Here is a 21,645-nt window from a genome sequence, read left to right as displayed (position 1 = left end):
CATCTGAAATAAGTCAAGTTATTCCTAGAACTAGACTTCCTAGGTTGGTGGAGAACTTTGGGTGGAGCTTCAGACTAAGCTCAGCCCCCACTAAGCCTTCATCTAGATTTTTTTTTCTCCATGGCACTTACATCCAAGTTCTGTAGGCAGTACCAGCAAAACGTGTGCTTGCAGTTCTTGCACATCATCTGAGCACAGCCCTCATTTCTCTCAATATAGATCCGACAAACTGGGCACTGCTTAATTGGTGCTTCTGTCTCAGTTCCAATAAGTGATCTAGAAGAGAAAGGAAACATTAAAGTGAAATTTAAATATAGTTACTGCTGATACTCAGCTCCTAATGTAGATTCTACTTATTTTCTGGAGCATCTAATGTTATTGTCTTAACACAATGTGTGAAGCTTATTATATTCAATAGAATACTCTGAAGTATATCCACTACTAGATGAAGGATTTTACATCATATGAAAGTGAAACTCCATTCTCTTGGTCTTTAATGCTATATAAAACCAACATGCATAATTTAAAATAGAAATTAGACTGGAATTCTATTTAGGAAATGCCAGCAGAGATGGACAGTATCAGTGATGCCATTAAGAAAACAGTTCCATGAAATTGAAGTTGGACACAGAACAAGCACCCTATGCCAAGAAGAACTAGCACAGCCATTGTGGGTTTTACTCTTACCCCTGCTCTGTTGTTACCAGAGCTTGGTTTTCTGGGCATGGGCGCTGTGGGTGCCATGCCTCTTTACAAGAGGAGCAGAACATCATGTGGCAGGCTGGGCACTCCACCGGCACCGGCGCTCCCGACTCATTTGGTCCAATGCAGCACACCGTTTGGCAGTCTGCTGCAGGACACCATGTTCTCTGAGGGTCCAAATGGACTTCTGAAACAAAAGAAACAGACATAAAACTACTTATATGGCCCTGCTCTCATTCTGGTGGCATGTTGAGGTATGCAAGACCCTGTTCTGAACGTGCACACGGAAACTGAAACCTTCTGAATCTGTGTCTGTGGAGGTTTGAGGCTACTTCTCTTCCTCATGCAAGTGTAGAACTGAATTCTTCAACAGCTGCCGCATTGGATGCATCACAATAATGGCAATAGACTACACAGGACTTTTTGTTGCTTTTATAGGGAGACAAAAACGATGAAGGTAACTGTTGCTATGAAGAAAATGCACGTGTCTTTTGTAATGCTAGGACATCACATCTTTTGCATGTGCAAGCCATGCCATATCTCTCATGTTAATAGCAGAAGGACTGTCATTAAATTAATGCCAGGTCTCTTCCTGTGACTTACTTCCCCCCACCATCTACAAACTGATTAATATGAGCATTATTGATCAGGTCTCAAATTGCAATAGTCAAGGTAAGACAGTGGGTGGAAACCATGAGTTACATACAGTGGCACATGGCAGTGAATAATAAACGTCAATTATTTCTCTCACTTTCCAACCTTTACTAAAGGAATGTGGGCTTACAAGAGAAACCCAGACAAATCACATTCACTGCTGGGTTGTCTACTATGTACTACTATTACACTGCTCAAGTACCTGCAGTGAAGCCAAATGCTCCCAACCTACAGAGCCTCCCTAGAAAAGGGCTGTCATGCTGTAAGGAGCTATCTGCATCTCCTCTTGCCCTGGAAGCTCTCTGATACCAGCCTTGAAAACAGCAATGCATAGAAATACCTGACTGTGAGATGTCAATAGCCATTACAGAATTATTCTGTACTTTCAGCTGATAAAATATTGTCCCACTTGTAACAATAGGCTACACAAGGACCTCTGAAATATGTTCTTTGGCAAATTTTGCTGAAACAGTTGAAGTCATTTCCTTCCATGCACACCCCTTTCTGCACTGCACCTCTGCAGGACATTGCTGGCAACTCACACTGAAAGGGGCTGCTGGATGGATATCTAGGACAAGCTCTAGTTGGCATGATAAACAACTATATCAATTCAGATCCAGATATCCACAAAGTAGAAACTGTACAACTACAAATGTGTTCAAATAAGGAGAACAGTAGATACACAATCAGTACATAGATAAAACATTATCAGTAGATAGATAAAAGTAGATACATATGCATAAACACTTGGGAGAAGGACATCCCACAGCCTTCATAATCCACTGAAACTGAGTTATCTTCTACTATGTCAAACATCTGTGTTCTGCTTCTTTAAAGCTAGGAAGAAAAAAAAAACCCTCTAACAGGCAATATCTCTCCCTAACTAAAACAAATCAACTTCAAATTAATCCATTAGTAGCTCGGAAACAAAAGAAAGAGACAAAACTACCATCTGTAAAACTATTCAAATATTTGGGGTGATTTTTGACAAATGGAGAGTAAGTAACAATCATACTAGCAAAGCCACAAAGCAGATGGAACACTAATAGTTGAGAGCAAACGTATAGGAGAGAGCTCCTCTGCTCAAGGCAAGCTGAGCCTCATTCTTTTTTGAGGATATCAGACAGTCCCATGTTTGGATTTTCATTTCCATGGATGCTTTTCCAACCTATATGCATAGCAGTGGCAAGGAGAATACCTGGGAGATGAGGTGAATACAGCAAAGCAGTCATTGACCGTTTCTATCTTAAAACCTACCTCACTCTTTTGTGCAGAACATAGAATATTTCCAAAAGGGCTCTGCAGGAAGACCTAATTCAGGTTATTCCAAAAGTAGAACTTCAACATGACATGAGAGAGACAAAATTTTGAACCTGTTCCAACAAAGACTAGCACTCAGTCTCCCAGATTTAAAGTTGGCACGATGAGTCCCTGTGGTATAACACAGCTTTGCTGTGCTCATTTATCTTCCACCTTTCCTGTCCAGTTCTGCATGACGCTTACAGTGAGGAACCTAGTAAGGACAACCAGCTGATCTGCTGCCTGAAGGGCACACAAGTACTTACTCCAACTAAAGGTAATATTTTAGTCTGTCCTCTGACAGATGTGGAGACTTCACATATCCACGGCAAAGGCTTTAACCTATAATTTAGAATGTGCCAGCAAAAACACCCGCACTACCTTATTTGTAAGCCACTCATGAATTGAGTTCTCTTCTTTCTCCTTATTCTCTTACACATGCTTCCTCTACTCTCAAAAGCAAACAAATATTTTGCCAAAAACAGCTTGTACTTTCATTTGCGGGGAGAAAAGAGACACAGTGATGGGCAAGCCATCCAAGCTTCTTTCAGAGATGATGCTCTGAGCTGGTAAGACCATGCCCTACTACTGACTGTTGCATTTCAGTCTTCACACAGTATTTCTGATGATAAACAGCAGTTAAAGGAAGAAAAACTCCAGTGCCTGCAGTATGCTCAATTTTGGAAACACAAATTCACCTATCCTGTTTTTGGATGAAAGACAGGATGTCTGGTTTTGACATTCAATGCAAGAAGGGCTGTAAATCTTACTGATTTATACAGATTGGTTGCAGCAAGATGTGATGCCTGAAATGAAATTCCCTCCTCTCCCACTTCCTCCATTTTCACAAAGAACCTACAGATGGTATTTTGCAATCCATGCTGTCTCATGCTGTTTGCTTTACCATGGAGCACAAGTGAAACCAGAAAAATAAATAAATAAACACAAAGGAGCAGTCAAAACAAGGAAAGAATTTATTATTTTACTCTGATGAGATGTTCAATCTTTTGGTTAGGGCTGTTTCTCTCTTAAGCCTTTTCCTTGTCTCCCCACAGCCATTTCAGCCACACTCAGCCCACTTTCAGGAAGAACGCTTTCCCCAACAGTGCCTGTGACAGGCAGAGATCTGGACAGTTTTCACAAAACATACAAGCAAGCAAGATGTGGGAGGCAAAGATGGGAATTGTAGCATCCTGAAGAAGAGAGAATATCTGGCTTCCGAGAGGTGCCTACTGAAAAGATGAGCCCATGCCTTCCACAGAATATTAGGAATATTTCCCTTTTGATGGACTGTTTTTCCAGTAGGCATAAAGTGGAGTTTCACATCATCTTTCACTATTGGGCAACTGTCATAGAAATATGAGGCATATGTTTTAACCACATCCTATTCTTCTATTTTGTTATTTCTGATGGCCACATCAACTCCATCATAAACATACATGCAGTAATTCCTGATTTCTTCTATTAAGATAAATTACATAGAAACCCTGTGGCTAGGTCATGACTGCCAGCATGTGAGTTAAAGATATGTAAGAAAGCTGATTTAAATCTGAAAACATCTGTGTTCTAATAGAACACAGCACAAGAAGACTGGATGCTTTGAGTACATTCATTATCAGATGAAGAAAAAGCATACAGGTATAAAATTGTATACCAATTATTTCCCACAAACTTTTAACTCAATATTATCTGTCTACTATAGATAAGGTAATAGAGAGGAAAGATACATTAAAATAGGTAGCAAATAAAGGAGGCGAGTAAAACAGCTTTGGGATGTGTAAGTTCTTCAGGTCATCAAAATTCATCTCAGAATCACAGAATCATAGGGGTTGGAAGGGACCTCTAGGGATCATCACGTCCAACCTCCTGCTAAAGCAGGGTCTGCAGGCTCTCACCCAGGAACTGGACTGAAGCTCTCCTAAGAAGCTAGCTCATCTCCTCCAAGAAACTCAGTCTTACAGAAGATTCAGCTCCCTTGCTGATAGTTGCTAACAATGCTTAAATGTGGCTTAGTCATTGGAAGCTCCATCAAGACGTAGCTCACATCAGCATCCCAGCCATCGCAACTTCCCTTTAAAACAATCCTCGTTCCCCAGAACTTTGCTCTTTTTTCATATTTAAGAGCCTACCCTGAACCACAGAACCCACTCTCCATGACAAACTGAAAGGACTGAAATTTCTGAACTTTCCATCGTAAGGCTCATGTTCAGCCCTGGGTTATTTTTATGTCCAGTCTGTGAATGTGTCAAATGTTTGGAACTGAGAATCATGTTCAGAGAGCAGATTGTTTATGAAGGAAAGGCCTTTCTTCGTGGAACAGCGTTGGGGTTTCCAGAAGCAATAGGCAGTAGGGGTATGAAGAAACTAACAGGAGAGTTTGGAGATGTTTCATAGTGACATTCTCATCTTTTCTACATGGTTAAGCACTGCTAAGGTTCTTTAGTTGGCCACAGAGCTCTGTTCTCTTTTACTGCAGTGGGCATGTTGAATTCAAGCTGGGTTTTTCCCTTCTAACTTTCTCCCTGCATATCCTAACAATTTCTTTGTACTCTCTGCCCATCCCTTTTTCCACAGAAGGTAGACTCTTTTTTTCTCCTGGAGCCTCAGAAAAATTTCTCTGTTCATCCACGCTGATCTTCTCCCCCACCAGCTCATCTTATGGCACAGGGGAACAGCCTTCTCCTGCACCTCTAAGACTTCTTCTTGAGGAGAGAGCAGCCTTCCTGGAGCCCTTTACTCTTCATGACTGAATCCCAAGGAACCCTCCCTACCAGTGTCCTGAATATTTTGAAGTATGCCCTCCAGAAGTCCAAGGTAGCAGTTTTACTGCCCCCTCTCCTGACTTCACCAAGAATTTGGTTATTTCAAACACTTCTAACAAAGCAAACGGGCTGCTGAAGCAAGATGGAGCACAGAAAGCCCTTATCGCAAGAGAAGCTGAGAGCAGAAGTTGAGAGCAGAAGAGACTATATACAGGAACTTGTAGGGTTTGAATACAGGGTTTTGTTGATCAGAACAAAATTAATGCAGGACAGTGTAGTACCTGTCTATTCTAAGAATCAGAATTTGGCCTACTGTACTTTAAAGAGCAACATCTGGAGAACATATTGCTTTAGATTTCTTTCCCTTACCACGCTGACTTCTCAGAAAGACAGAAGAAAAAAAAAGAGAGAAAAAATCCCTAGCTAACTCAAACTGGCTGTTTCCAGTGCCATGTCTGAAGAAAAACTGAAAACCATGAAGAAAACAGAGCTCAAAATATTTCACAAGTAAATTTTCTCTTTATTTAAGAAACCCTAAAAGGCTGATGAGAGCAATGCTACCAATACACCATCTTGCAGCTCTTTGAAACGTTCTATGTCATTAAGCAATTCCAATGATTTAATGGACCTCTGAAGATATACTTGGCTTGGCTTCTGGCTGACATCAGCTCTGGCCATCTGGTTGCATAATGACTGAAGTTCATGAAAGCCTATGGCTGAACACAAATACCAAGGGACTACATTTGCTGTCAGTTCAAGGAGCCACACTGAATTTGCCTTAGGCCTGGTGTCAGAATGGCTCACAAAGGTACCTAGTGGTTGTGGCTGTTAGGAGACCATGAGAGAGATTAGGGCTAGACAGCAGCGACCCAGCTTTTGCATATCATGAGATTTGAGAATGGCTAGGTTGTACAAACGCTGATGAAAACACAAGCCACAGATCAAATCTCATCTGTCAGGAGTCCCAGAGTCAGAAATCAGTGCCAGCAGTGCCATCAGCAATGCTTATTGCAAGATTCAGAAAAAGATAATCAGGCCAGCATTACTGAGCTGGGGTCAAGTCTGAGAAGACAGCTTCAGGCAAGCAGAAGCAAATCAGCCAGGCTCAACTGATGACTCAAGAAAGGCCAGTCCTAGGGGCAGTGCTAAACCTGGGATGTACAAAAGGACCTTGCTGGGGTGGCATTAATGCTGGTGGCCAGGTTACAGTTTAAGTTATCAGTAAGCTGGCTTCATTGCTAAGAACACACAAGGCCAAAAGGCTCACTTTAAACCTGCTGATGAGTTTTACTCATCACAGAGGAGAAAGGACAGATCTTAGAAACATCATGAAGAGAGGAAGTAGAGGTGTAGAGGAGATTTGTAAGACTTAGGCAAGAAAGAAAAGGGAAGGAGGATTTAAAAAATAGGCAAGTTTCAGGTTTCTATGAGTGGGAGGCAATGAAAGAAAAAAGAAACAAAAACAAGATGTAACAGGGAATTGGACAAAAGATCATGAGTTCAGCTTTGTCTGGTTGTAGAGGAAGAGATACTAGGAAATCCTTAGTTTCACAGTCTTCAGTCTCTTAACACAAAAGATTTTATATAAAACAGATAAATGCATTTCAAGAATGCCTCTCTTTCTTTAATACGATGATATAACAAGCTCTGAATTTTTCTGTTCAGGTTTGTAGGCAAGTGAGTGCTTTGCTTATGAACAGGTGGAACTTCCTAACGAATTAAGAGTAAAAGAGAAGAAGGTAGAATTTGAGATAGAACTAAAAAATGAAAGCTGCTCTTGGGATTTTTTCAAAAGTATTCAATATACGTGCAAACCACAGCTACAATCTGCATCTGCCCATGAACTCCGGGGTACATTTGGGTGCACTCGTTTTGCTGGTTTTGTGCTTCATGGTCATCTCACTGAATTTCAGGCAAGATGAGATTCAGTAAAAACCCACACATTCTTCTATTTGACCATCTTTTAAAGTGCATTAATGTACATTAATGTAAAACTCTGCAATTTCAAAGATATTCCCAATTCATCTGCATCTAAGCATGCATCTATAGGATGATAAAAATACAGTCTTTAGAGGAAAGACAAGCGGAGTCAGGGCAGACAGTCCCAAATACACTACTCTGCAAGCTACCATGGCATGAGAACTTACAAAAATACTGCAACTTCCAACTGGGGCTTTCCAGTTGGAGTCAGTCTTTAAAATCATTGTGGGACTTCATCTTTCTGACTGGCAAGCATCTTTTTCAGCCTTGGCTCGGACCTGCCTCCTGAATCACAAGGCTGACCGCTGGCGTACCTCTGACCTTCAATTACAAACTGTGTTATTAATATGCCATTACTCAGTAATGAGGGGACCAATGATCCACCAGGAAAAATTAAAAAATACTAGAGGAACACTCACAAGGCTTCTCCGTGAGAAAAAATCCTTTTCTAGGGGTGTTTGCAGAAGTTCCTATCAGACAACAGGGTCCATCTCTCACAGTTTTGAAGATCCCCAAACTGGAAGATCCCCTAGTAAAGGGTCATGTGTGCCCTGCACCAGAGCATCGGTCTCTGGCACCTTGTCTCACTCTACTATCACTTTTCTCCCTGTACAACCACTGCCTCAAGGACCCAGGCTGAACACATTGCAGGAAGGGTGACAGTGTTTCAGGCACACAATCTCTGAGTGCTGCCCACAAGTTTGAGTAAAAGGATGATATTTCAGTAAAGTGCCACTGTTGATTTTGTTTTACCAAAATCATTTCAAATTGGCCTGTGGACTTTATGATTGCAGTTAAACAATTTCAAAATAATGATATTTTCTCCACCTCTTCCTTAATTTACCCAGTGGACTTTGTCTTAAGGCAGAGTGCTTTAGAGTTTGTTATATTACTGCTTCCACTGACATTTTAAAAACCAAGGTAACAGCAACTGAAAAGTTTCATACCACGTTCAAATTTCAGCCTCTTGAATAGCTGAAACTGGTCAACTGGTACCAAATAGGCAATCTGCAATGAGAAACAAAGAAAAAGCATTAGAAACAATTAGAGACTTGAGAAAAATAAACACCCTGTTCTACTTTTCTGCTCTCCTGAGCCAGCTCTCAAATTCACCTTCTTTTCCTTCTTGCCTTTTACCACCACACCCATCCATACCTAGACTTCCTTCTCCAAAGCGTAAAGGAGTAATTGATCTCTCCTACTTCAGCCCCACAGCCCAGTAGTTCACCCACGTCCTTCTAGCCATGCACAGGAAAGCCTTCTTTGTGGATGGATTCTATATTTACTATAAAGTTTTATTTCGTGTTTGTTTAATGTATCTGAAGGTGACTTGGAAATCGAAAACCGTTGTTCATGGACAAGAACACAGGCCAAACGAATGGCTGCTCATGCATGTCTCCCAGTCTTTATGGCAGGGGTCAGACCAGACTCAGAAACAGTCTCAGCCCTACTCAGGAATCCATTCAAACACCCCTTCCCCTGCCCTGCCTCGAACAGATAAGGAGCTTGAGCAGAAGCAAACTGCCCACACAGCAGGTGGCAAAGTGCGGAAAGAATGTGAGCGCATCCAGAGGTCTCCTCTTCCAGACTAAGAAGTTAATCAATTATTCATTGCTGCATTGACAGGTTTTACAACAATCTTTTTTTAAAGCTAAGTTAAAGTTACAATAAAAACCTATGAAGAAAATGAGAGGCTAGGACTCCTCTTCTGAAAAGATCTTGATGTGAGACTTATTGGAATGGCAGGAGTTGAAATAAGTTTTCTTGTTTCTCTATGTAAGCAACAGATAAAATTCTCTTGTCAGAGCATCAGAATACTGACAGTTCTCATGAGAAATGGCAGCTCCCACCTGAAATAAGAACATCCAGGGTAAAAAGGAAAACTTGGAAGGCTCACTACCACTAAAGTCTCCAGTTGGACCCTTTCCAAGTGTCCCAAAAGACTGCCCAGTATGGTACAATAACGAGAGGTGCCATTACTATGCAAGAAACAGAGCAAAGGAAGGAGAAGGAAAGCACTGGAACGGAGTTCTGTTTACACAGGGGCAGACTGTTCCTTCTAACTTGGGCAGTGCTATAAGCAAGAGCCAAGGCAGAACAAGTTCCCTGCTTTTGAATGCTGGTTATCACAGAATGCTGGTTATCACAGTGGTAAACAGAATTCCCTGCGTCTATTCTCAGGCTTTCAAAGGATGTGCAAGGAGGCAATAAATAGAACTTTAAAGATCTTCCTTCCTTTCACACCCATATGAATCAAACCTTGATAATGCCACAAGAGGAGAGTTCATCAGGGCAAGTGCTTCTCCCTTTTCCACGTTAGCAGACACACGGCAAGGAAAGATCCTGAACCAGCAGCACCAAGAGCCACTTGCAAAGGGCTGCACTGCCCATCTCTGCTGAAGTTGCACTCACAGAGGCAGCATCTAATTTTGCTAAGAGTGCAAAACAGATCTAAGCTGGGCTGTGGTTTGCAGGGAGATTGTATGGAGGTTCAATCTCATTGCTAGAAATTACGATCACTCCTTTCTTTTTCAGCTACCATATTCAATAACTTAATCGTGAAACATTAATTTGTTTTCTCCACCAAGGAGCTCATTTAATGATACATACATACAAAATGACTCTCTCATTTACTTCTCTTGGACTGATATAAGTAAATAACATGTACAACAATTTTAATTTTGACCCTGAAAAAGATAGGTCAACATTTTCTCACCTTCCTCCTCATTTTACCATTTCAATCACCTCTTGCAAAATGCAAACCAATTTTCAAATTAAAAATAAAACCAGTATTTTAAACTGACACTCGATGGCATTTTTGCTCAGCTGTGTATGGAATACAACAGTAAAGAACTCTAAGATTTGGGTCTGTATTTCTGTATCTCTTTCTGTATCTCTTTGCTAAGTGCTGACAGATTAGCACTGGTGTAGACCAGGTATTCACACAGATGGAGGGACAAGAAATAGAAACTGTACTAACTGCAAAGGTACTATTCTCCTCACTGAACTCATGAGGCAAGGGGAAAACCCTACTGCCTGCTTCACAGTATTAATCCGATTAGAATTACATATACATGGGTCACTGGCATCAGCCCTATGAGCTGCAAAACAGTACAGGCATCAGAGGCAGCAAAGCACAATCCACTAGAAATTATCCCAGTGAGTACTACATGGGAAGCTGTCGAATGCACTCAAGACCTGATTCATGGTACTGATTCACAGCTTACGCTGGTGATTGCATTTGCACCAAGTAAAACCATTTCAAATTGTGATAAATTACCCTTTCTTTAGATTAGGGATATTAACTGTTCCAATTAAATCAACTGAGTGAATTCCCAAGAGAGACAGGAGTATTTGAGATGGAAGAAGTGTGCACAGTTGAAGAGGACTGCATCAGCATCAGATGCTCCTTCCACCTCCTACTTCTGGGAACAAATCCAAAGCAGTTTCATTTATTGTACTTTTTAGAGTGCAAAAGGACAAACATCTTGTCCAACAAGATTGCTTTTAAACTTTCTTTTTTTCGTGTAACCAGTTAATTTGAAAGAGTCTGGTGGCAAAACCATTGCCTTCCCACCATCAAAACCTATTTATTTCTACTTTAAAACAAGCTATACTACAAGCAGCTGCTACCTTAATGTAACAGGCAAAGATATGATCTAAGATTAGACTTGATTTCAAGCACTCCCATGGAACAGTTCCTTCTATTTGAATGTACTGTTTGTCAGAACAAAAAACTGGCAGGGAACATACCGGTTTCAGCTAGATTTTGTTATTATAAACACAAACCAAATCAGGGGGTTCAGAAAACATATTTTTTAAGCACCTAAAGGTACAATTTTCCAGTTCAAATGACTTAAGTTTTTTAAGAATAAAAAAGCTGAAATGTTTTCTTCCGAGATCCAGAGACACAGTGCTCTTGTTCACCAAAAGCTGAGCCTTAACTCCCAGCACCTCATATTCTGCAAATGAGTAGTTTACTCCCTAAACGCTGATGAAGTCTTTAGCTGTTCTACAAAGTCGCGTTCCAGTTCTTCAGACTTGCTCATTTCTTCATGAGAAATATGGGAAGAAATTGTATTACACATTTAAAATGTTACCCAGAGCTTTTGCCCTCACCTGTCAAAAGCAGCACAACAAGCACGTGTGTCAGAATCAAGTCCAGAGCAATCCAAATGCTCAAATAATTTAGTACTGAACAACAGGAACGCAAGAATTTTGCTCAAAGGACAAAGCATACTTAATTCACAGTGAAGGTATTAAAGTAGGTAAACAGAAAACACTAAAGAAACACTACACACCTTGAATAAAGACCTTGACAGAAAGTAGTAAATAATCTTCCATAACTACTACATATTATAAGTTGCTTATAAGCTTTATTACAAATTGTCCAGCTTCCTTAGTGAAGAGGACTCAGCCCACTGATATCAATGGAAAAGCTTTTCTTCACTTAAAATTATGCCTAAGTTCACCTTATCTCCCTTATGCAGGATAGGGCAAAAGGCATTTGAAAAACAAACAAGACAACTGTGTTGACTAACATAATTAGACACAGTTTAGCCCAAAGTATGGAACCAATTTAACAACGTGTCTGTTAAAGGGATAATCTATTTTTTCCTTACACTGTAGCAGCACCTGCTAGTACAGGCAACAGCTACAACAATTTCAGAAGAATGCCTAGTTCCATACACTAACATTTACCAAAAGAGAAACTTTGAAATGCACAAATGTAAGTGGCTTCAAAGCATACGCTACTGGACAGGTGAGAAAGTGGTTGCCAGGGTTGTGTCTTTTCTCATGGCATTGTCCTGCTGTGGAACTTTTACCTGCCAGAGAGCAAACATCCAGACCTTCTGGAGACACGGAGACTGATACCTTCATGCCTGAAGTTTCAGAGTGTGACTGTATTCTGCACTGCTGTGCCAAACAACAGCCACACTTACAGATATTCTGCACCATCTGAATAAGGATTTGTGTAACTAACAGCTTTTAAAGGCCACATTTTCACAGTCTTTACAGAAAAGAACGCAGAATGCTCATGCATAATTTGCAGTCTGATCATGCAGATTATTCATAATCTATTATTTCAATTGTTCTCACTTTATTGGTTCCTAAGGTTTTCTTTACTGAAGTATTTAGTAAAATATGTAGGTCACTCCAAAAGTAATGCCTTTTATTTATTTCCATGGAAACTCCAACAACTACAAAGAGCACAATAACAGTATTTAATAGAGCGAATTCTCAGCTACAAAACACTCTTTTTCAGCATAGCCACCACTGTTAGCTGTGCGATTTCACCAGTGATGAACAAGATCACTACCGCCTCACTGCGCTTGTATCCACAATTCAGTCTCCAGAAACATCCAGCAAGCATCAATAAATGTCAGTAGGTGCTGCTCTTTCCACATGAGGGAAATGACACACCTTCACTTTGGATGCACTTCCATGTCAGATGCCATTTTGCCAGGCTGCCCCTCTGCAGTTATCTCACGTAAGACAACGAAATGCATCAGAATACTTGTGGGAAGGTTCAACCTCTACTGCCACACCACCAACATTCACCTCTGATGTCATGTGCCAACATAATAAAACAGGAAGCATTACTTTTGCAGCAGTCCTCATACATGAGCAGTTTGCTTTAACCAGACTGGGGACTTGTTTGCTTTTCAAGCAGAGGGTTTGTGCTTCAAGAGAGCTGGCAAGAGGGACTGTTAGAATATTAATTCATCCACCAGACATCAACGCATGTCTTAGGTAGTTTGGTCATTCTACCTTAGTCCCAAAAAGCACTCAAGGTTTAAGCTAATGGTCCATTAATACTTACCCTGGAGTGCCCTTCTGCTTATTAATGGGAAATACATTCTTATAATTCCTATAGCATCATAGCCCTAGTTTATCAGTGCAGAATTCTTCCTAGCATTTGTTCATTTTCTTTAAAAGCAGCGTTTTCAGTAAACATTGGTTGCCTTCAGTGTGGTGCAATAGGTAGGAATGACACTGCTATGCCCTTTCTGCATTTACTGAAAAAAGAAAGAAAAAAAAAAGGAGGAATGGCAGCAGCTGATTTCTTTCCACAGTAGCTGGGTTTGGCCAAAGGAAAATCTCATCCCATGGTTGATGGAATTGAGTTTGCTACTTAATATCACATTCCCATCAGAAAGTAATCACATCTCAAATATTTGTGAGAAATAGCTTAGCCTCTATGATCTGATCTTGCAGCTTTTACTGCACAGCACAAAAATTTTTGAAAGAAAAGACCACAGGTCAAATTCATCAAGGAACTGAGCTGTCACTGATTGCATTTGAACAGAATTATACATCTCTAATACAGTTATGCCACCTGTACAAACAGAGCTTAAAGGAATGCAGAAAATAATGAACTGCCTTTCTTTAGTTCTGAGATGGAGGCCTGATTCTCCTTGATTTTGTTCCTGTGCACAACTGCAGAGAGAATGCACCAAACAAGCCAAAAGACTTTAGTCTTTCTTTTCTGCTTGTATTCCTCTGCCCAGCAGGGGTTTACCTGGCTCACAGAGCAAGCAAGAATAGCTGCAGGGCAGCATCAGATTCACCCACAGTTTTATACTGCTTTCTAGATGAGCAGAATAGCTGGCATGTGTGGTTCCAGACACACAGTCAGCAGTTCCTCCCCATGTTACAGGGTTGGCACTAAGCCCAATTCAGAAACTTCGCACAAGCTCTAAGTGAGCCAGAAGGCTGTTTGAGTGCTGCTGGGAGGCCATTAGGAAGCCTTCTAGGGGCCATTTACAGCCCCTTGAATCCCTCTGCCCCAAGGCGTGCAAGGTCTAAAGCTACATTTTCCCTCCACTTTTCTGCCTCCGACTTCCAAACTGAACCTTCATGTCACTCGGGGGATTGTGCATGTGCCAGATGTGCAAACAGCTGTGCCCAAACCTCATTTAGCTTCTGAGCTCTCCATTTCTACCATCTCTGCCCTGGGAAACAAGAGACTTTTCTCTTAAGACCTAAGAGAAAAGTCTCCACCCAGTGCTGTGCAGATACCTTTCTTTCAATGCAGTTTTACCGTCTCATGTATTTATATTGGGCCACAAATTGGTTGCTGCTGCTCATTATAAACACAGAAGAAAACGTTCTGGCTTTGTGTATAATCAGTTTGTGTTGTTGCCCTTGGGTTTGAAGAGGTGCTGGAATTGTAGTGTCTGTAGTCATATCAAATCTAATTTAACTGACAGCACTAATGGAGGCTCAGCAATTCTAGGATACAAGGTATTCTGGTTAAGTCACCTGCACGGATAATTCAGAGGTTGTCTGGATGCCAATTAAGCCTTTCCTCAAGGCACAGATGGAAAAAGGAGCAAAACCCTTGAAAAACATCTGTTTGTTTCTAGTAGTTCCTGTCAGTCAGGCTTCTTGCCAAAAGCTCATTAAAGGTAATTAAAGGGAGGAAAAAGTACATGATCATATTTATTATGTAGATGAAGAAAAGAACTTTGGGGTTTTTATGCTTAAAAAAGGAGAAAGAAGTGTTAATACCTCGGCTTCTTGTAGGGTCCCATGGTTCACACAGAGCATGTCTGGACAAGTGATAGGAGAACCACAACCTTCTTGAATGGCCAGCTGCATGTACTGTTTCAGGCACTAGAAATAACAAAAGAAAAAGAACTTAGAGCCTATATGTTAGTAGCACAGCAATGCTAGAACTTCCACACAACTACCACTTTCACTGCCTTAATTGGCTATCCTGTAGCTCCAGCACACAAAAAGCATCAATTATTGTAAGTGTGAATGCTACAGGTCATTACATAGGAAAGAATGCAACACAGAACAATTAATTACGTGTGACTTCATCTGCTGAGCATTGCGTTTATCCAAATCAGCAAGTCAGACCCTTCAGCACTAACTCCTACACTCTGCTCAGTCGAGTTCGGTAGATTATGCAGGGGGATCCTTCATATTAATTAAACAGGCTTCATTCTTTTGTCTTTCCTTTTGCATTCTTAATTCAGACTCTTAGTCAGCAGCCTCCATTTACAAGAAAGAGGCTACTGTTCTCAGCTCCATAAAAGGGGGATGCTTAGAAGGTTACAGGAGGTTATAATCTGCCCGACAAGATGTGCAGTTATCAGTTCTCTTCTCCCTCTCAAGGCTCCACTGAGATCAGGTAACTTCCAGGATTTACTATGATTTATCATCAGCCTCTGGTCCGTTCAGAAAGAGTTCTAGGTCTGTTTTCAGCACAGACACCTTCCTAGGAGCGTTTCAAACTGTTTGATGACACAAAAATGGCAGACTTCTCCACTCCAACGTCAGCATCCCCACCTTTTATTAGGCATGCCAGTTTCAAATACATGTAATTTGGACCTTAGGGCTCCACAATTCATTTGCCTATTTAACGCATATTAGACCACCTTCAGTGAAGTCACGAAACAAAACTGGGGCAATGGACTGACGCACAGGGCTCTAATTTTATCTCCAAAGTACACAGGCAAGTAAGTGAACTTGCTTCTAAATAAAACAGAACAACCACCTCCTTGAACAAAATCAAAGAGCATGCAGTAAATTGCAAATCACTGCTAACAAAATTACAAAACGTGGATTTCTGGCATATTTTGGTATCGGCTTGCATGGTTTATTGTAAATGAAAACCAACTTGTTTTATGAGTGCAGGTCTAAGCAAGCTTTGTTCTCCACAGATCTATTACATGCTCACATGGTAATCCTGTCCTCCTCATCAGATCTGCCAGCTTCTTCCCTCTGTTGCTTTGTTCCTTTTCTCCCTCCCTGCTCCTGTCCACTGAGGCCAGCTGCAGCACTGGATGCCTCTGACTTAATGGGTCATTAGGGCTTCTAATCTGGGCTTTCCTGATTAAATACCTGACCATTTTTAAGAAATACAGTGTAAGGTTCTTAAGATCTGCCAACCTTAGGAACAGGGCTCTTCAGGTACCTGGGCTCTTCATGTCTTGCTCTCTGCCCTCATAGGAGACTTGATTACCTTCTGCATCAAGACCTACGGCAACATTTGGGGAAGGGGAAAAGTTCCCCTCTTGTCAAAGCATTTAGTCTGCCTTAGTTCCTCAGCAAGCATGAGAGAACAGCCTTTTACTTTCACTGAGATCCTGCCTTCTGTCTCCTCTGCGGTGCTGCCTGATATTGAGTAATTTGTTTTGACAGCATGGTGCAGTGGATTTGTATTTTGGGGGCAGCTCAGGTCAGCCGGGTACAGAGCGAGGACAAAGGCTGAGAAGTTCCTGCAGGCCTACCAGCAGCCCAGAGCCTTGTTCTTAATTTAGACTTCCAGGACAGAAGCTCAGCGCACGGACATTTAACCTCTCCTGCCAACATGGCCAGGAAGAGCTTAAGGACCTTCCAACAACAGCATGGGGTTTGAATTCAGCTTCTATGTCCTCTATCTGAGCTACTAGGGACACCACACCAGGAGAACAGGGGTTTCTGGGGACTGTTAATGCACGGGGATTCTCCACTCACCACTTGACTGTAGATGAGGATAACAAGTTAAGCCTTCTTGCAATACTTGTAGAGGGAGCTGTGCTACAAGAGGGTGATTTGGATATATTTCATAACAGATCTGTGCAGTGCCATGGAACTTCACCCAAAACCTACATCTTAAATAGTTTTATAGCTATTATAACTTTCGCCTCAATTTTCTGAGCTTGGAGAATGTATTCTAGAAGCAATTCAAAAAGATGACGGAAGGACTTATAGGAAGGTTTTTAACAGGATGATGACTTTTACCTAAATCTGTATGTGAAGATTTGAACTTCCTGTGCCCTCTTTCATTTTTAGCAGAAAAAAAAACAAAAACAAAGATCAGACAGTGGAAAATAACTAAAATTTCAAAATATGTCTCCACATTAACAGCAAGACTGTTTTTTAGAGAGGTTTTACTTTATTTACAGTCCATCTACTAATTTAGCTACTTAGTTGAAAAATGGCAAACAAAGCAACTGGATTGACATACCAACTGTATACATGATGAAAAGAGGATTCACAGTTTGTACAATGAATTCATTTTCTCAGCAGTCTGTTCTCCTACACTATGAAGAATTCATTACATAAATGCAAAATATAAGACTATTTTTTCATGCTTTTTGTCTAAAAAACTGTACATATTACATATGCTATTTAATCCTCTACAAAATGCAGGTAGGACAAAGGTACTCTGTGATACCAGAGTTCCTTGAAAGGATCTTCATCTTGACATCCAAGAAATCACCTCAAGGATTCAGAATCACAGAATCACAGAATGGCCTGGGTTGGAAGGGACCTCAAGGATCACGAATCTCCAACCCCTGCCACATGCAGGGCCACCAACCTCCCCATTTCATACCAGCCCAGGCTGCCCAGGGCCCCATCCAACCTGGCCTTGAACACCTCCAGGGATGGGGCATCCACAGCCTCTCTGGGCAGCTGTTCCAGCACCTCACCACTCTCTCTGTAAAAAACTTCCCCCTGACATCCAACCTAAATCTTCCCTCCTTCAACTTAAAACCATTTCCCCTTGTCCTGCTGTTATCAACCCTTTCAAAGAGGTCTGAACACCCTTGGGCTTACACTCTCACCAACGTACCACTGTGTAGTGATGTACAAGCATAGAGAGCAGTCAGTGGTTGAGAACCTGTGACTTTTGGTGAGAATTTGTGACATGGAGAGCTACGCTCTTTGTGGCCCAAGTCACCTTCAGCAGGCTTCCCACTAGCAAGTGAGGTTTCCACAAACGCCTCATGTAGTCAAGGCACAATGGTCAAGGCAGCAGGATTAAAAACCCACTGAGGTCTCTTGCAGAACAGGTTTACAGCTTGCTGCCTACAGATGAAATCTGAGATCTGGCTCCATTGCATTTGCTCCATCAAATAAATGGCAGACAGCAATCAAAGGAATTTTAACTCCTGTACTTGCAATTGTACCCTGATTGGTTTAAGCTCATCTTCACTAAGGTTTGGCTCACCAAGCACCTCTGTGTTCTGGGATGTGTTATAAAGTGTGGATGCAATCAAGGAAGAGCGGTTGATTCAAATGTAATACCACTCCACTAGTAAAAATTGATACACCCAAACAGAAGGTTTTGTGCTGATCTAACTTCACCAATCAAGTTTTGCTCCTGCTGGACTGTCAACTTTAGTGAAAATAGTTCTAGAAATCTTTTTTTTTCCTGCCTGATACTCATAATATGTAACGTTATCTCTTTCAAATAATTTGTTCTCTAAGCATTTTGAGGAAAAAGTTGTTTTTCACATTAAGATGTTATTGTTTTTCAGGCTATCATTCTGTCATTTACTAAAATAAGGTCAATGTCTATTTGCCTACTTCAAAAAAGTGGTTCTCATGAGATATACATCTAGAAGGTTAAGGCCTGTAAAGCACTTAGATCAAATTATAGTACGTGTAACATAGATGCATTTATTTTTATAACAGTTCTACATTTTAACTTAAGAATGAGATGAAAGTGTAATTTCAGTATTACATTTCTAGGTAATGATGTGCCAAAAGCATTATATCTTTCTCACTGCAAAATTTTATGATTCTATTCAAAGCCATTTTCTGGTAATATCTCTGCCAGAGAGAAAAGACAGATCTCAGTCATTCCTACATACTACTTTTTCGAGTACCCTGACACGTTCTATTACCTTGCTCTTCTCCCATTTGCACACAGCAATCCAGCTGCCTAAATCATTGGTTTGGATGTTAAAGGATAAAAGGAAACTGTGTATGTGATATGGCAAAATTGAACAGGTAGCACTATGAAAATTGGAGGGATGGCCATGAAGAAGAAAAATTGAATTAAGTTGGAAAGGATCTTTAAAAATCATCCAGTCCAACTCCCCTGCAATGAAAAGGGACATCCACAGCCAGATTAGGTTGCCCAGAGCCTGGTCCAGCCTGACCTTGATTTGTCCAATCCACCATATCTCTGGACAACCTGTTCCACTCCGTCACTACCCTTACTGTAAAAAACTTCTTCCTTTTATCAAATCTAAATCTTACTCCTCTAGTTTGAAATTATTTCCCCTTGTGTTACCACCACAGACCCTGCTTAAGAATCTATCCCCTTCTTTCTTATACTCGCCCTTTTGATACTGAAAGGCTGCTCTCAGGTCTTCCCAAAGCCTTCTCCAGGCTGAACACCCCCAGCTCTCACAGCCTGTTCTCACAAGGGGCGGTGTGCCATCCCTTGGATCATTTCTGCAGCCCTCCTTTGGATGCGCTCCACCAGGTCTGTGTATCTCCTGTAGTGAGTATTCCACATCCAGACCCAGTGTTCCAGGGTGAGGCCTCAGCAGCACAGCAGAGGGGCAGGATCACCTCCCTTGACCTGCTGGTCGCACATCTTTTGATGCAGCCCAGGGTACGGTTGGCTTCCTGGGCTGCAAGGGCACATTGCTGGCTCGTGTTCAGCTTGCCATCCACCAGAACCTCCAAGTCCTTTTCAGCAGAGCTGTGCTCAATCACTTCATCTCCTGGCTTGTACTGATAGCGTGGGCTGCAGTGACCCAGGTGCAAGACCCTGCACTTGGTATTGTTAAACCTCATGAGGTTCTCCTCAGCCTACTGCTTCAGCTTGTCTAGGTCTCTCTGGATGGCATCCCATCCCTCGAGTGTGCTGACTACACCCCACAGCTTGGTGTCATCAGCAAACTTGCTGAGAGTGCAATCCCCTGCTGATGTCACTGATGAAGATATTAAAGAGCATTGGTCCCAGTACAGACCCCTGAGGGACACCACTCATCACTAATCTCCATCTGGACGCTTAGCCATTGACCACTGCTGTCTGGGTACGATCTTGCAAGCAGCTTCTCCTCCATTGAACAGTCCACTGGCCTATTTCTCTGTCAAGTGCTACAGATAATGCTGCTGATCACCATGCAGCAGTTGACATCGAATAACTAAGGGTATTTTTCTTTAATTAAACAACACAATAACACTGGAAATGAGGGGAGAGGGAAAGCAGGTCTAGAGTGCTTTGTAACCACTCCTTGAGTATGACTTATGTTAAACTTTTACAAGAAAAAAAAAATATTTAAAATATTCTGCAAAAAGAAGAAAGTCTTTCTTACTAATGTATAACTGAAAGACAATTTCAGTTCCAGAAAATTTAAGAAAACTTCAGGTTCCAATTCACATGATCTAAAATGTTAAATCTCCTTCTGAGATTTAAGTTCCCAAAACCATAATGAGTTTGGGTTTTTTAGCCATGGTCTTTTTTCACACTCAAAATTGGAAGGACGAAATAAAGAAGACTGGAAAGAGGACATAACTTTTTGATTGGCTTTCCAGAGGCCACGAGTATCTTTGCCTTATGATAACAGCCACTTCAGTTCTATGCAGCGTTCACGCACTTTCCAAGTACATAAGCAACTTAACAAGACATAGCTCTCATTTCTTTCTTATTTATATATGTTACCTGTTTTTTAGTGCATACACATGACAGTGTTGTAGTCACGTAGCTTGTATGTATTATTGACTTGTCAGAACTCTAACAAATTAGCAGTACATTCATAATTGTCATGACATGCACCTCTGCACATTCAATCTGTAAGACTGAACCACCCACTTCCAGTGTGTAGAGATCAAACTCCTGGAATCTGTCAAGCACTTCTAAACAGGTCTTAAAGCCAGATGAATTAATCCTGTTGTCATTTAGCTTGGATGCATCTGCACCTTTGCATGGAAAAAACAAAAAACAAAAAAAAAAACAACAGGGCTTTTCCAATCAAAAAGAGTTTGTTAAAAGTACAATAATAGTACACCAAGAAAACAAGCTATTTTATCGCTCAATCTGTATGTTAGCTAAGGACCAGATGCAGCAATAAATGAAGTTCCCTTTAAATGGATATAATTAAATGGATAAATCGGGTCACAAAAAATCTTTATTGAGAAAGATGCTTGAAGGGAAGCAGAAAAAAAAATCCCTTTCAGCCCTAATGGTATATTATCTTGTAGCTTAGTGGAAGCAGAGGAAAAATATGATTTGACAAGCATCTTATTTTGTCATAACTAAGTGAAAACATCAGTAAGGAAAGATGACAATGGACCAGCAGATAATTATCTCCTGCTGCTCCTCAAACCTGGTTTTCCAGGGGCTCTTCCAAATCTGTCTGAGAGATCTGCTGTAGTCTACTGCCAATGGTGCTGGATTCTGCTCAGACACACAGTCCAAAACAAACTTACACAAAGCCTTCCACAAAGTGGAAGCACTTCATTAAAATCAGGATGGCTACCTGGTAATCTTTGACATAAAGCAGCA

At 41.2% G+C, this 21,645-nt stretch overlaps 1 protein-coding gene across 7 annotated transcripts in view; it reads right to left on the bottom strand.

The window, feature by feature from the left end:
• Positions 1 to 21,645, bottom strand: part of RNF144B (ring finger protein 144B) — an 85,924-nt gene that overhangs the window by 9,053 nt on the left and 55,226 nt on the right. For all 7 annotated transcript variants that reach the window (XM_048940683.1, XM_048940687.1, XM_048940686.1 and 4 more), the window contains 4 exons: positions 14,913 to 15,017; positions 8,345 to 8,405; positions 688 to 889; positions 132 to 276 (listed from right to left, as the gene is read on the bottom strand). In XM_048940683.1, coding sequence (XP_048796640.1) covers positions 132 to 276; positions 688 to 889; positions 8,345 to 8,405; positions 14,913 to 15,017 — 513 coding nt within the window. The remainder of the gene's footprint in view (positions 1 to 131; positions 277 to 687; positions 890 to 8,344; positions 8,406 to 14,912; positions 15,018 to 21,645) is intronic.

This window comes from Lagopus muta, chromosome 3, assembly GCF_023343835.1.
Source record: "Lagopus muta isolate bLagMut1 chromosome 3, bLagMut1 primary, whole genome shotgun sequence".
Taxonomy (NCBI): domain Eukaryota; kingdom Metazoa; phylum Chordata; class Aves; order Galliformes; family Phasianidae; genus Lagopus; species Lagopus muta.
Note: the sequence above shows the minus strand (reverse complement) of the source record. Positions and strands in the feature narration are given on the sequence as shown.